The sequence below is a fragment of the Cyprinodon tularosa genome, unplaced genomic scaffold (genome assembly GCF_016077235.1).
Source record: "Cyprinodon tularosa strain WSP-4 unplaced genomic scaffold, ASM1607723v1 ctg311, whole genome shotgun sequence".
Lineage (NCBI taxonomy): Eukaryota > Metazoa > Chordata > Actinopteri > Cyprinodontiformes > Cyprinodontidae > Cyprinodon > Cyprinodon tularosa.
Window position 1 is genome coordinate 139,532 of NW_024039021.1, and position 14,321 is coordinate 153,852.

General features: G+C 38.2%; 1 protein-coding gene across 1 annotated transcript in view; it reads right to left on the bottom strand.

The window, feature by feature from the left end:
* Positions 1-11,578: 11,578 nt before the first annotated feature.
* The window catches only part of mef2d (myocyte enhancer factor 2d), a 157,731-nt gene continuing 154,988 nt past the window's right edge, over positions 11,579-14,321 (bottom strand). The window contains 1 exon segment of the mRNA XM_038292410.1: positions 11,579-13,969. Coding sequence (XP_038148338.1) covers positions 13,567-13,969 — 403 coding nt within the window. The 3' untranslated portion in view covers positions 11,579-13,566.

The following is a 14,321-nucleotide window of genomic DNA, read 5'->3' on the forward strand; positions in this document are numbered from 1 at the left end:
GCCACTGATAAAAATATATATATATATCATGAAATATATAATTTGTTACACAAAGAAATGTCTAAAGCAATCATTTGGACAGACTTCCAAAGGTCTGAACTTTCTCTCTGAATCAGACATCAGTTGCATCATTAACAGAAGGTTAAGAAGCAAACTGCTCGCATTCTTCCAGCAGCATCCATCTATCAGCCCTTGGGGTTTGCCCTGTGGAACGCTATGAAGCTCTGTGGAGATTTTTCCAAGCCTTCCTGGAGTTGGCAGCTTTCCAGTTTAACCGACCTTACAGCAGGAGATGCAACAAAGCTACACCGATGTCTTCCACAAGCTTTCACGCCTCCCAGGAGATTGCTGTGCAAAATCTATGAAAGAGAGAACAATATGTGACCTCAGCCCCTCCTCATCTCGTCCACACCGTGCCCCACTCCCCTTGCACCCCTTCACGTCTTTCATTAGTCAGTTTGCTCAACAATGCTGGCTATTTTAATCGGAGCCCGCCTCTTTTTCAGCCACGGCGGGGGAATCGGGCAGGAAGGAAACTGCAGATGGTTGTATTCAGGGACTGAGTGCTGGAATCTGGTTACGCCAGCTGTCTGGAACGCCTGGTGGTATCACCAACTGACAGCACCATCTAAACCTCAAATCGCCAGAAAAAGACAGTTTATAAAATTGTATTCATTCTCTAAAAGCAGAAGAAATATGAAGCATAGTTCTCATTAAATTTGAACACAAACCAGAAGAAATGCACACACACAAAAAAAAAGAAACTTAACCCAAATAGGCATCCTATCAACCTGCATCCCACCGAGGGAGCAATTATTTTTGAAAAAAAAAGTGTTTAATATCTGGCTCAGTCTGTGACACATTTGGCGCCATGAATAAATCTTTATGGATGTTTGCTTTCATGGCTTCATTGATCATTATATTTCTTGGCAACTTTACATAGTAAAACCTTGTTGCTGAGTGTTTATCCGACTGTCAGTAACACGTGTTTAATGCGAGCCAAGATTTCCCTAACAAGCTCCCAAGTTACAGCCAAACCAGGCATAGCAGCTAATTAAGGATCACTGTGTTTGAGGCATCTACATCTACATAATCAGATCATGTTCAGGGTGAATCTGCTCAGGTACATGAACACTTTCTTTTTTGTTCTGTTGTTGTTGCTCTTGCCATAAAGTTCACTTCTGGTATTGATGGTTCCTATATATATTAGAATGATATCTCCCCTGAGAATCATTTCCCCAGGCCTTTGTCACAATACATCACCTCATACAGATGCCTTTCTTAAAGATAAATAGATCAGCAAAGAAAGAAAATCTCTGCTCTCCAGGGCCAAGTCTATTAGCCTAGCCATGACCAAGGGGATGTTGGTCATGTTGACACCATAATGGAAGAGGAGTCTCCATTAAGAAAGTCCTGAACCTCCTTTATCTCATTGTTATAGAGTATGCTCTGTAGGCCATCTGCCACCCATCCTCCATCTCCATTGATTGATTTGTGATGTCGCTGCTGATTGATCGTACCATCAGAGGTGGACTGTGGGGGATACGTGTAAAAAAGTCCATCTTTATAAACACTCAGTTCACTGGATATGGGTGGAACATAAAAGCTGGAAGAGAAGATAGTAGATAAACATTCATAGTGTCAACATAGTGTCATAAATCTCAGTTATTGGAAGGAAAAAAGATGATTTTTTTAAAGACCAATGAACAAGACCCAAATTCTCTTGCTAGAACCATGATGGTAACAGGATGAATCTCAAACTGTATGAATTATTTCCAGGTCTTTTTTATTACAATGTTAGAAGGATATTTAAAAATCTATCATTTTTAATGCTCAAAAATGTATATATGAGTAGATTTAAATACATTTTTAATGTTTAAATGGTTAAGTTGATGTCAATGGAGACTCTAATTATCATTTAGAATTATACATAACTCCTTTGGAAAAGGATTTATTTTCACAAAAATCTAATGCGGCAGCCATGTTTGGGCCAACAGTCTCAATTTTGAATTCCTCCGTCTTTTAATTTTTCCATTTTTTGAGAGTTTGCCCTCTTTTTTCCTATTTTTCTGATTAAATCCATTACACTCCAGAATGATTCAGCAATTCATGCAAAATGATCGAGTCCAAGCTTTGCATGAGAAAAACTCTACTGTTATTTGGCATTTTTGAAAGCTGAAATTTAACTGATTAATTTGCATAGTTTTTATTTAATTATGTAATTTTCAGATTGGGTTAAAACAAAAGCGTTGAAAAGTATGCAATAAATCTATATATATATATATATATATATCTGTATAAATAGGAGTATCAATAAATAAATCAGTATAAATGAAAGTTATTTATACTTATTTATTTTTTTATTTCTTTTATCTTTTTGTTCATTTTTGGATTTTCTGAATGATACAGCAATTCATGCAAAATGATCCAGATCAGATCCAGATAGATCAGAGGTGGACTGTAGGGGAAAGGTGTAAAAACGTCCATCTTTATAAACACTCAGTTCACTGGATATGGGTGGAACATAAAAGCTGGAAGAGAAGATAGTAGATAAACATTCATAGTGTCAACATAGTGTCATAAATCTCAGTTACTGGAAGGAAAAAAGATGATTTTTTTAAAGACCAATGAACAAGACCCAAATTCTCTTGCTAGAACCATGATGGTAACAGGATGAATCTCAAACTGTATGAATTATTTCCAGGTCTTTTTTATTACAATGTTAGAAGGATATTCAAAAATCTATCATTTTTAATGCTCAAACATTTATATACGAGTAGATTTAAATACATTTTTGATGTTTAAATGGTTAATTTGATATCAATGGAGACTCTAATTATCATTTAGAATTATACATAAGTCCATTGGAAAAGGATTTATCTTCACAGAAATCTAATGCGGCAGCCATGTTTGGGCCAACAGTCTCAATTTTGAATTCCTCCGTCTTTTAATTTTTCCATTTTTTTGAGAGTTTGCCCTCTTTTTTCCTATTTTTCTGATTAAATCCATTACACTCCAGAATGATACAGAAAGTCATGTAAAGAAAGTCACTCAAACAGTCAAACTCAACCTTGTAAACTTCAGATACATAAGAAATAATCTGAACACAGATGCAGCAAAATTGTTTTTTAACGCAATGATTATGCCTCGTTTAACATACTGTCTTAGCAGCTGGTCACAGGGCTGTAAAACAACATTAAAACCAATCCAGTCTGTCTACAAGCAGGCTCTAAAGGTTTTGGACAGGAAACCCTTTCGTTTTCATCATTGTAGTATACTGGACAAACATGTCCTGTTAAACTGGGAAAATTTAGTAACATTTCATGATGCAAATCTGGTCTTTAAAATTTTACATGGCTTTGCTCCACCACCACTTACCGCTTTTTTCACACAAGGTAGCAGACTCACCAGATCTGTCTCTTCTAATAACCTTACAGTCCCACTGAGAAAAAGCTCATTTGGTCAGTCAGCCTTCTCAGTGCGAGCAGCTCAGTCCTGGAACACCATTCCAACTCATATACGCAATGCAGACACATACAGAACTTTCAAAAACATTTTAAAAGCATGGTTACAGGAGAATCAAACCTGTAATCATAATCAATAACTTCTGTCTGCCTGTCTGATGCACTTTTGTCAATGTTTTTTAAATCTTATACTTGTAATAATGTCTTTGTTTTTTATAGATCAATGTCCAACTTTTATGTAGATTACTAACTATGTATTTTATTGTTTGCACTAATTTTTAATGTTGTTGTTTTATTATGTTGGCATTTTAAACCTTGCCCAGGGACTACAGTTGAAAATTAGCTACTTAGCTAACACTGGCTCATTTACAGAAATGTTTATTAATGTGCACTGTCCCTGTTCAAATAAACACGTAAATAAAAATAAAAAATTCATGCAAAATGATCCAGTCCAAGCTTTGCATGAGAAAAACTCTACTGTTATTTGACATTTTTGAAAGCTGAAATTTAATATATTAATTTATATTAACTAGTTTTTATTTAATTATGTAATTTTCAGATTAGCTTAAAACAAAAGCGTCGAAAAGTATGCAATAAATCTATATATATATATCTGTATAAATAGGAGTATCAATAAATAAATCAGTATAAATAAAAGTTATTTATACTTTTTTTTTTTTTTTTTTATCTTTTTGTTCATTTTTGGATTTTCTGATCAAATCCGTTAAACTCCAGAATGATACAGCAATTCATGCAAAATGATCCAGATCAGATCCAGATAGATCAGAGGTGGACTGTAGGGGAAAGGTGTAAAAACGTCCATCTTTATAAACACTCAGTTCACTGGGTAAGGGTGGAACATAAGAGCTGGAAGAGAAGATAGTAGATAAACATTCATAGTGTCAACATAGTGTCATAACTCTCAGTTACTGGAAGGAAAGAAGAGGATTTTTTTAAGGTCCAATGAACAAGACCCAAATTCTTAGCGTCACATATTGTTCATAATATCAGGCTTGGGGGAATTTAAATCCATCACATTACAACAAGTTAAAATGTTGTTTTAGAGTTTAAGTTTAACCACACAAGGTACCATATAAAAGTGAAGGGAAATGAAAAGGATATACTTTACATATGTAAACTTTATAACACATTACAAACGGATGGTCACCTAAATAAAAACATTCTCTGTAAAAGCAATGTGTTGATTCATCATTCATAACAAGGAAGCATGATTTAATGTTTCATTCATCGAAGTGGACCAAAGGATTTCCAAGCAGCATCCTTACTGTGGCTCTGAAGAATTTACAGCTGCTCCAAGTGGGAGATGAAACCCCCCCCAGTTCGTCCCAGCCTGACCAGTTGTCTATAGAAGCCCGACTTCCACATACAGGACATTTTTTTATCTTATACCATAGATACTCTAATAACAGACACACATCAGTGCAGAACAAGGTTTAATTTGAACTTTTCTTCCTACGTCCTTCGGTCTAAAATTTTCCTTACTGGCTGTGAAAGTTTACAGCAAAGATTGATAGTTAAGGCATAGAAAACAATATATCTTTATATCTTTTCAATAGTGCGAGAATTGCCTCCAGCATTGCAATAAATAAAATCGCTTCAAGTGAAATAAGAGACATATATGCTGTAATTGATCAGGTCTACTAGTTGTTTCTAATGGAGAAGCTCGCCTGTCCTGTTTCAGGACTGAAGCGTCTAACTTTAGTGCATCTCAATCAAATGATCAAACACAGAGGAGCTTTAAAATAGAACAGGAGTTGCACTGCAGAGTGCAATCAGCTAATAACAGCTGCACGTTGTTTTTAGAGATCAGGGATGAATGACACTGCAGTAATGATTCATGAACATTCATGGACTGATTCTTCGTGGAACAACGCCTGACCTTGATATTTATGTTCTTAGTCACGATGGCAGGAGGTTACAGATGTCATACAATAATTAGAGCGGCATGAAACTGTTCATTCAGACCATTTATGATGTAAAAAGGTGGCTTTTTTTTAGGTTTTTGCAGCACTAGTAGCTCGTTATTTTACAGTAGTCTGACAGGAAAGGGGGTAGAAGAGAGGGAGACACGTGTGAAAAAAAAACAAAAGGTGACTTTCAATTCTAGATGATGACTCTTTAAAGAGGGATTCATTTCTATTTAATTTCTTTCTTTTTAAAGGTGACATAGGAAAAATATGGATGGATGGATTCTGTCCATACTAGGGATGCATGATACATTGCTGTTGGCATCGACTCTTATTCGTCATTTTCTATACATTAATGTTTTTGAGCCCTTTATAATTAATGCAATAAAAGGCATCTGTATACGTACTTATTGTTACGTCCAACAGGCTTGTTTGGTGGGGTAACATTAAAGGAGACCACACAAGGATTTTCTTTTTAACTGAAAATTGAATTTACTAAATTATACTAAAGAAACAAAGCCTGAAAAAAGGGATAAATAAAACGGGAAATCAAAAATGAATGAATTCAAAACCTATAACTAAACAGAAATAAGCAAATGCAAACAAAACTAACAAAACCCAACCATACTGTAGGAGACAAACCAAACCAAATGGGGTTCTGAGGAGGAAAGAGGGAGAAGCCTACCTTTCTGCTGCTTGTATGACAGCTTTTAAAACAGACGAGCACCAATTAGGGCAAAACTGAACACCTGCAGAAGGCCTGCCACCAGAACCCCGATAGGAAAAGGGCAGAAACCCACTGCAGCCGCAACATTATAAATATCAGCGTGTTGTGGTACAATAGGAAAGCATTTTTTAGGAAAATACAAACCTTATTGAAAGCATTTGGGTTGAGTTACTGTAGGTCCATCAGCCACCACCCTTAGAGCCTCCCCACCAACTTTTATTGCAAAGTTTCACCCTTGGTCACCATTATTATCAATTCAATTCAGTTCAGTTTATTTCTATAGCTCCTATTCACAACTCATGTCATCTCAAGGAACTTTCCAGTTTACCAGATCATCCAGTCAAATTGATTCAGTTTTCCATCTAAGGAAAACCAGTTGATAACATCGACTCGTTGACTTGAAGGCAATCCCTCACACTAAGCATGCTTGTGGCGACAGTGGAGAGGAAAAACTCCCTTTGAACAGGAAGAAACCTCCAGCAGAACCAGGCTCAGTGTGAGCCGCCATCTGCTGAGGCCGACTGGGGTTTTGATCACCAACATTATTTCAACATAATTAGAGTCACTGTCATCATCAGAACAGTCATTCTCTATTGCGCAGATATTATCCGAGACATCACCTCCATCCATCGATATCCTATCTGGGGATCTCACCAGGTGTCCTTTGCAGGATGGGTTTTGTCATAATCCGTAGATTTTTAAGTGTTATTTTGTATTATTTCTATTTTCAAGCTTTATTATTACTTCTAACCTCAAGAAGCACATATTTGTTGTTTACAAAGTCCTTTGTCAGATCTTACTGTCGTTCCTTAAAGCTAACAGCTGTTTTTCTTCCCTAAAAAAGGAATTTGGGCATCAGCTGGATCTATTTAATGAACTTTAACTACTTTAAAGACTACTGCATGCAAAGATTGTGTGGAATACTGTAGGTTTCGCTGATGCTAAGCTCTGATTAGCATATTTTCTACCTTTGACTTCTGATTAGCTTTGTTTCCTTCCTTCATTCATATTCGCCGAACATTCATAGTGAATTTGAGAAAATAACGCTGACGAAAAGCCATTTATCAGCTCAATCACATAAACACTGATTGGAATTGCCTAAATTCAGTCTGATGCGACTTCAAACTGCTATTCTTATAGTTGGGGCAAAATCTTTTTTTGTCTATATTACCAGAGATGAATACGTGTATGTTTTGGACGCATCAATTTTATTTTTTTGTTGTAAAGTTGTTTGGATTAGACAGTTTATCTTTACGTTTCTTACCTCAAAAATAAATAAAATATGGATAAACATCTTATAATGCAGATGGGTTTGTATTTTACAGTTTATCGCCTCTTTTCAGATGTTTTTCTTTATATTGTGCACCATCTATCAAAAAAAGCATCAGCAAGGCTTGGTTCCTCCACAGTTTTTATCTGCGAGCTTCTGTCAGCAGATGCCCACTCAGTAATTCAATCAAGGCCCAGAAAATTTAATTTGATGCATACAAGCCCCACCCACAGGCTCAGATAGCATGACAGTGCAGGGAAAGGCAATAGGTCACATCCAATCCTCCACTGCTTTGTCTCTCAGCAACTAAAACACAAACCACATCAGACTGATCTCACTGATATCTATATACTTCCACCTTCAAAGTGTAACCGCTAAGTATTATATCTGAGCACTTCTGCCAAACACACCCAGCAGAGGGAAATAAGGTCAGCTGTCCATCAGATAATGCTCAGCTTGTCTGGTAGGACTTATGACACAGCTGTCTGCGTGCATGTGGTTTTTGCTATTACTAGCCTGTTGAGTCATATGTGTTTTTTTTGCGTTTCTCTAAAGCAAGAGTTGTAATAACTGTTGCAGAACCACCTAATTATGCCAGATGAAGAACTTATCATTTTTGTTTCACATCCCAAAACCGGTTCACCTCCATGTCAGAGAAGCAACAAACTGAAGATTATTTTTAACTCCTGCTTTTTTTTTTTTTTTTTATAGAAAATAGTTAAAAATGAGGCCAAAATGTATATTTAGGCTGTCAACCAAGTAATTGGTAGCTACAGCTGCTAAGAAACTAAGTATTAAAGGAACAAAATCTGTATTTTTGAATTCTAATTTGTTTGTATAAACGTGTTCCTTTCTTTAAAACAGCTAATTAATAAATTACTATATCTTAAAAGCTCATAAAAAATGCATGAGCATTGCACCAGGGGGGTGGGGGGGGATGCAACAGCCAGACTTTTCAGATTTGTATTCTGGAACAACCGCACTTCTTTTTCTCACTTGCAATCAAAGTTTACTGACTCATCTATTAAATAGGATGCTTTATGTGAGACAGGTTCATTATAAAATGTTATTTCTTCCACAATTCAAACCTTTGTGAAATGTTCAGAGTTTTGCAGCGTTTATAAAAACATTATATTTCAATCTATTTAGATACATTTTATCATTAGTGCAAAAGTCACCATTCACCATTTAAAAATCATCATTAAATAAATACACCAACATGAACTTAACTTCCACTGATCACTCAGTGTGACTTCATTAGTCTCTGATGTGAAGAACATGTTTGTTCAATTTAACATTGTATAATGTATAATGATTAACTTTTTATCACTGATTTAAATCCTTGGAGAAAAAGATTCTAAACCATGATAACCAATGCCAAACACTCTGGCTCCCCCTAGTGGACAACTTCTGGTAATGCCTCCTGGTTCTCAACAAATCACACAAACCCAGACTTTAGGTCAACTGTCTATTTAATATATAAAATACAGTAAAACATACGCAAAAAGGGGAGGAGGGTAAGCTGGGACCAATGGATACTTTGGTACAATAACAAACACTTTTTTTTGTAAAAGCAGTATATAATTTGTAATAACATATCAGTGCATACTTTATTTATGAAAATATACACAAATTGTATATCATTCTCCAAAAAAAACAACAAAAATTATCTTTACAACAGAAAAGCTGACTAGCCAAACACAATATATTAGCTATAATTTACTTAAAACCTTTACTTCAATTTCTTTTTTTCTTTTTCTTAAATGTCATATTGTGTGACATGTGTTTGTGTCAATAGTACACTTTGTTTCCTACAACATGTTTCACTTTCTCTTGCTTTTGAAACGGCCATGCATCGTGTCTGGTTAGAAATAAGTTAGACGTGTCACGCTGCCCCTCCTAAACCCCCCCCCCCCCCCCCCCCCCCCCCCCCCCCCCCACAACCCCACCACCTCCGTGTGGACTGACAGGTTCGTATATAAAACCTAAAAGCTGCAGCATAGATGCGGTTTGTCGCAGTCCACTCGTTTTTTTGTACTAATAAAAAATAAATCATCACCACGCTTGTGTTGTGTCAGGTCATAAAAATCGTGCAACATTAGTAACACCCTTTTTCAACAAAAAAAATAAAAGAAAAAAAAACAAACCCCAAGAAGAGAAAACAGAAATACATATTTATAAGATATTTTCAAAAATATGAAACCAAATTTTAAAATAAAACTAAATGTCTAAAGCTACACAAAGAAACTCAGCGTTCTATATCATCATGACATCTACCAGCAGTGAATCCTGTGGTAACGATGATAATAGTAGTAATATCGATCTGTAGAGAACAAGAAAACAGACTGTCACCAGAACAAATTAACACTGAAAAGTCCTTTAGACTTCTAGACATCATTATACAGAGGCGTGTGTCGCTTTTTCAGGGACGGGGGGGAGGGTGGGGTATCAGCACGATTGTCTTTCTGATTGTAATAAAAGCGACCCCTAGTGTTGGTCTACAGGCGTGTCACAAAGCTGCCTCTGTTACCTTTTGGGAAAAACTGGCTCCTCTCTGACTTACAATTTGATTTTGTTCGAAGCTCTGGGCACAACAGTCTTAAAAGTCCTTTTTTTTCACGCTGCGCTTCCCCTCTGCCACGCACTCAGACAAGCGTTAATGAAGCTTGTCAAACCGAGGATGAGAGCGTGTCAGAGAGTGACAGACAGAGATAAAGAAAATGGGAACTTATTCTAAATTGAGCAGAACTTGATGAAGCTGTGTTACGTGTGAAATTGACCCCGAAACTAAATTAACTTTATCTCAGCGTTGGAACCGCACTTTGTGCACGGAGTAAACTAGCAGATGAGTGTGTATGCAATGACATATCGATGTGTTTGTGCAATATTTGAGGTTTAAGCCTCCAGAGAGGACATAAACACCCAGTGAGTGAGTGACAGGGGCGAGAGGGAGGTGACGGGGGCCCGCCCGGGATGCGGATGTGGCAACTGGATGTGGTAAAGCCCAAAGTCGACAAGTCTGTGTAGGATTTGGGAGGTAGTCATTAAAAGATCAGAAACCTCCGGCTTAAAATCAAATGATACTCAAACTCTGCCTCCAGGGCTTTTCACCGGCAAATGGACGGAGGCCAAGAGTGCTTTTCAGGAAAAATAAATACACAAACTTCCACTTTTTCACAATCACGGCTTTAAAAAGCTACTCACTAAAATCCCCGAAAGAAATCACCGTTTGACACTTTATTTTATAGAGTAGAAAAATGACATCCTTCACACCCTTTTATCCTCGTAGGATTTTTAAAAAACTCTCCAAAGTATAAAACTACAGCCAACCAGTAACAGGCGAAGGAGAGGTCCTTTAAATACAGATACATGGCTTTTTGTTGGAGTGAAAGACAAAGTTTAATCAGATAAAGATCTAGGGGACTTCCTTGGCATCTTTACATTTTTCCTATCTGTGTTTGGGTGTGAGGCTAACTGATCAATTTTAGCAGAAACCAGTGAGCAGGATAGTGTGTGGGTTGCTTTGCTGATCTGTGTGATTTGGAGATGTGGGGCCTCCATGGGCCCCTCAGCATCAGCGCCCCGCCTCCTCCACTGAGGTATTACTTTATAACGACAAAATTTAATGAACCTTTGAAATTTAAATTGGTTATAAAGTTTAGTTTTACTCTTTCTAAAGTTTAAACACACCATGTTGTTGCTAGCTGTAAGTCCGCTGCGTATGTTAGCTGATTCCAACCTTAAAAAAAGGATGAAGTCAACAGCAAAACACACAACCAGGCCTCCTTCGAAGAGCAGTTATATTTATCAGTGGACTAAAGGAAACGTTTGTAACGATGTGCACAGCTTAGCATGTCTGTAAAATAAAAAGCTTAAAAAGAACAACTAACCCTCTTAATAAACCAGCTAACTTCAGCTTTTTAGACTTTACCTCAAAGGATTAAAATTTATTTCACTTCAAACTGAACATTAGCAAATATTTATAATTTTCAATATTCCTTTAATCTTACCATCTTTTCTATTAAATTTACATCCCTTATTTATAAATCAGTTTTTTTTTTAACTTTCATGTTTTTTGGTTCTTCCAATATTAATGTTAGGACTCAAATTAAAGCAATAGCTTTGATAAAAAATGAATTGTAATGACATGATCAAAGGCAACATTTAAAAGTTGGATCTTTTTTTTTTAAATAAAGTTTTACCAATTATGTTTAATTCCTATTATATGCTGGCATTCAATCTGTGATATTCTTACTACCACATATTTAGAAACTAAAACTGGTCCAAGTATATTAAAAAGAATAATCAAAATATTATTATGTGCTTTAACCAAAAAAAAAGTTTATTTTTAAATGATGTTTTCATTTATTTATGTATCTTTCTTTAGAAATTTTTGAAGAGAGGCATTGCTTCTATGTTTATCTCCTTGATTATTTCAATTAATTGGTTTTAAAACAGAATATTTAAAAAAAAAGCAGACCATAGTAATGCTCATTCATATCTGAATAAAACCTAGTTTATTTTGGCGTATCAGTCTTACCCTCCTGTGTTCAGCCTGTGCTCATCGGTCGGGTGTGAAGGAGTCGGGTGGGGGGGGTTCATGTAAAGTGCACTCCATCAGAGACAGAGTCCATTGCTCGCTCATAAACAGTCCGAGTCGCCACTGCTTTCCTTTCTGCCTGTACAGCGCCATCTCTTGGCTAAGCCACATTTTACACCTAGAACACGCATAAATAAAATGTTTTTTTTTAAAAGATTGACCGATATACTGAGAATCAACTTTTTTTTTTTTTAAATCTCATGTTAAGGGATATCCTGCCGAATATATAATATATAATATATCTGTATAAATATATACAATCCCTGTCGTTTGCCGTAGTCTATAGCCTCAGATGCAGAGTTGCACTTGCAACCCTCTAAAGGTGTTTAAATATATATACTTGTATATGACCTATTTATTTCTACCTTCATAACACCTAATCCCTGCCACACAAAAAGCCACAAAGGTTACAGATTGTTTATATACCCCCCCCCCCGCCCCCCCTGACTTTGAACATCAGCTACCACAAAAATAATTTCCGCTGTGTGCATTGCAGTTGTGTGTTCAAGGATGAAACTCAATAGTGAACATTTGTCCAATTACTTGCTAAAAAGAAACGACAATCAGTTGAGGTAACAAACCCGTATACACAAACGACACACACACACACACACACCAAACACACGCAGCTTTCTCAGACACGGTGTGGGCCGAGCGATGAGACTCTGTCACGTGTCGCCGAGCTGCCGCAGCTCATCCCTGATTCAAAGAAAAGCAGTCAACCAAATGATGCTCCTCGTCTTACAGCTAGTCTGCACGGTTCTGATTCGGCAGAGACCTGAGGGTCCGCTTTCATGTTCACTGTTGATGGAGCTGCCTGCCAGCGCGGCCGGACAGAGAAGCAAGTTTCTCTTTTTAGTGTCTTTATATTCAAAAAGTGAAATTAATCTAAAGTCTGAACAGTCAGGACAGGAGAGCGAAATCCGACTCAAAAACCGCCCAGAGAAAAGAAGAACCAGACACAGTGGCGGGCGGACGGATTCGGACGTTCATGGCTCCAATTTTAGAGCCAAGACCTGTCAGAGCGGACCAAAATCTTCTGGGGAGGGAGAAGAGAGAGGAGAATGAAAGAGTCGGATCTGTTCACAAACCAATTGCAGGGCATTCTGGGTAACCAAGCCTGGTTTGTTTTGTCTCTTGTCTGTCAAATAGTTCAAAAGTCCAATTTTTTTTTGCCTGATTGAAAACGTACTTGTTCGCTCCAACCAGAAATGCAGCCGGATCAAGTCCAACATGGTCATTTGTTTGATGAGTAATCCCTGGATCGTCGGCTGAACCCACGGGGGGGGGGGTCATGTTTGGAGTACATCAAAGTACAAAATGAACGCACATCGCCGTACAGCTGAGCATCAGTGTCCACACGTGCAACATGAGTGTGTTTGCATGCTTGTGTTGTGCATGAATACATTTCCTGCATGAGGAGTAAGTTACCGGGTCAATGGTTGTTTTATTCTTTGTGGGTTTTCAAAGGGGGAGGGGGGGGGGGGTATCAGAGCTGGTGGAGGGGGGTGGGGGCATGTACACAAGCCAAAGTACACATCTCCTTCTCCCATGTGTCCATTCCTCTCCTCTCTTCTTTATGTCACCCAGTTATCCAATCTCACTCTCTTGATGCTCGTCCCGTCCTGCTCCTGAGGCTCAGCTGAAGATGGCCGCAGGAGGATCATGGTGGACTGCTGAGCTCCGCCTCCCGCCTGGTGGTGGAAGTCCTGTCCCCCGCCTCGACCCTGGGCTCCGTCGTCCCTGTCGCTGCCCTCGTAGGAGCTGCCGTTGCTGCTGAGGCTGTCGACGGGCGAACGGCCCTGGTTGCCGGGGAAGGCCACCGCCACCAGACCTTGTCCCTGGATCTGAGCACCCGCACCGCCGGTGGAGCTGGGGGTGCTGCGGTCACGGTTCGGGGATACGGGTTCTGATTTGATGTTGACGTTGGGGTTTGTGTTGACTGTGAGTGCGGTGCTCTGAGGTACAGGGCCCACTGACCTGGAGAGAAAAACAAGAGAGGTAAGGCAATAATTAACGTACGGGACGGAGAGGGTTAAAATGAAGAATCAAACACAAACTCCAGAGTGATCAAATGAAGGCATGTAGATGTAACACATACACTGAGTGTGCAACTGGTAAAAGCCAAGAGAGGAAGAACCAAAGACAGCCAAGCAAAGCTGTAAGCCGGTGGATGAGAGCGCAGCAGACGGACAGCAGAGACACAGCAGAGCACATTACAGCAGAGTCATTACGCCATGCAGCACAATCATTCCTGCATATTGGATTTGCTGTCAGGTTCCACAGCTAAAGATGAGCATTGCTGCTGAATACATTTATATTCTGTTCAATC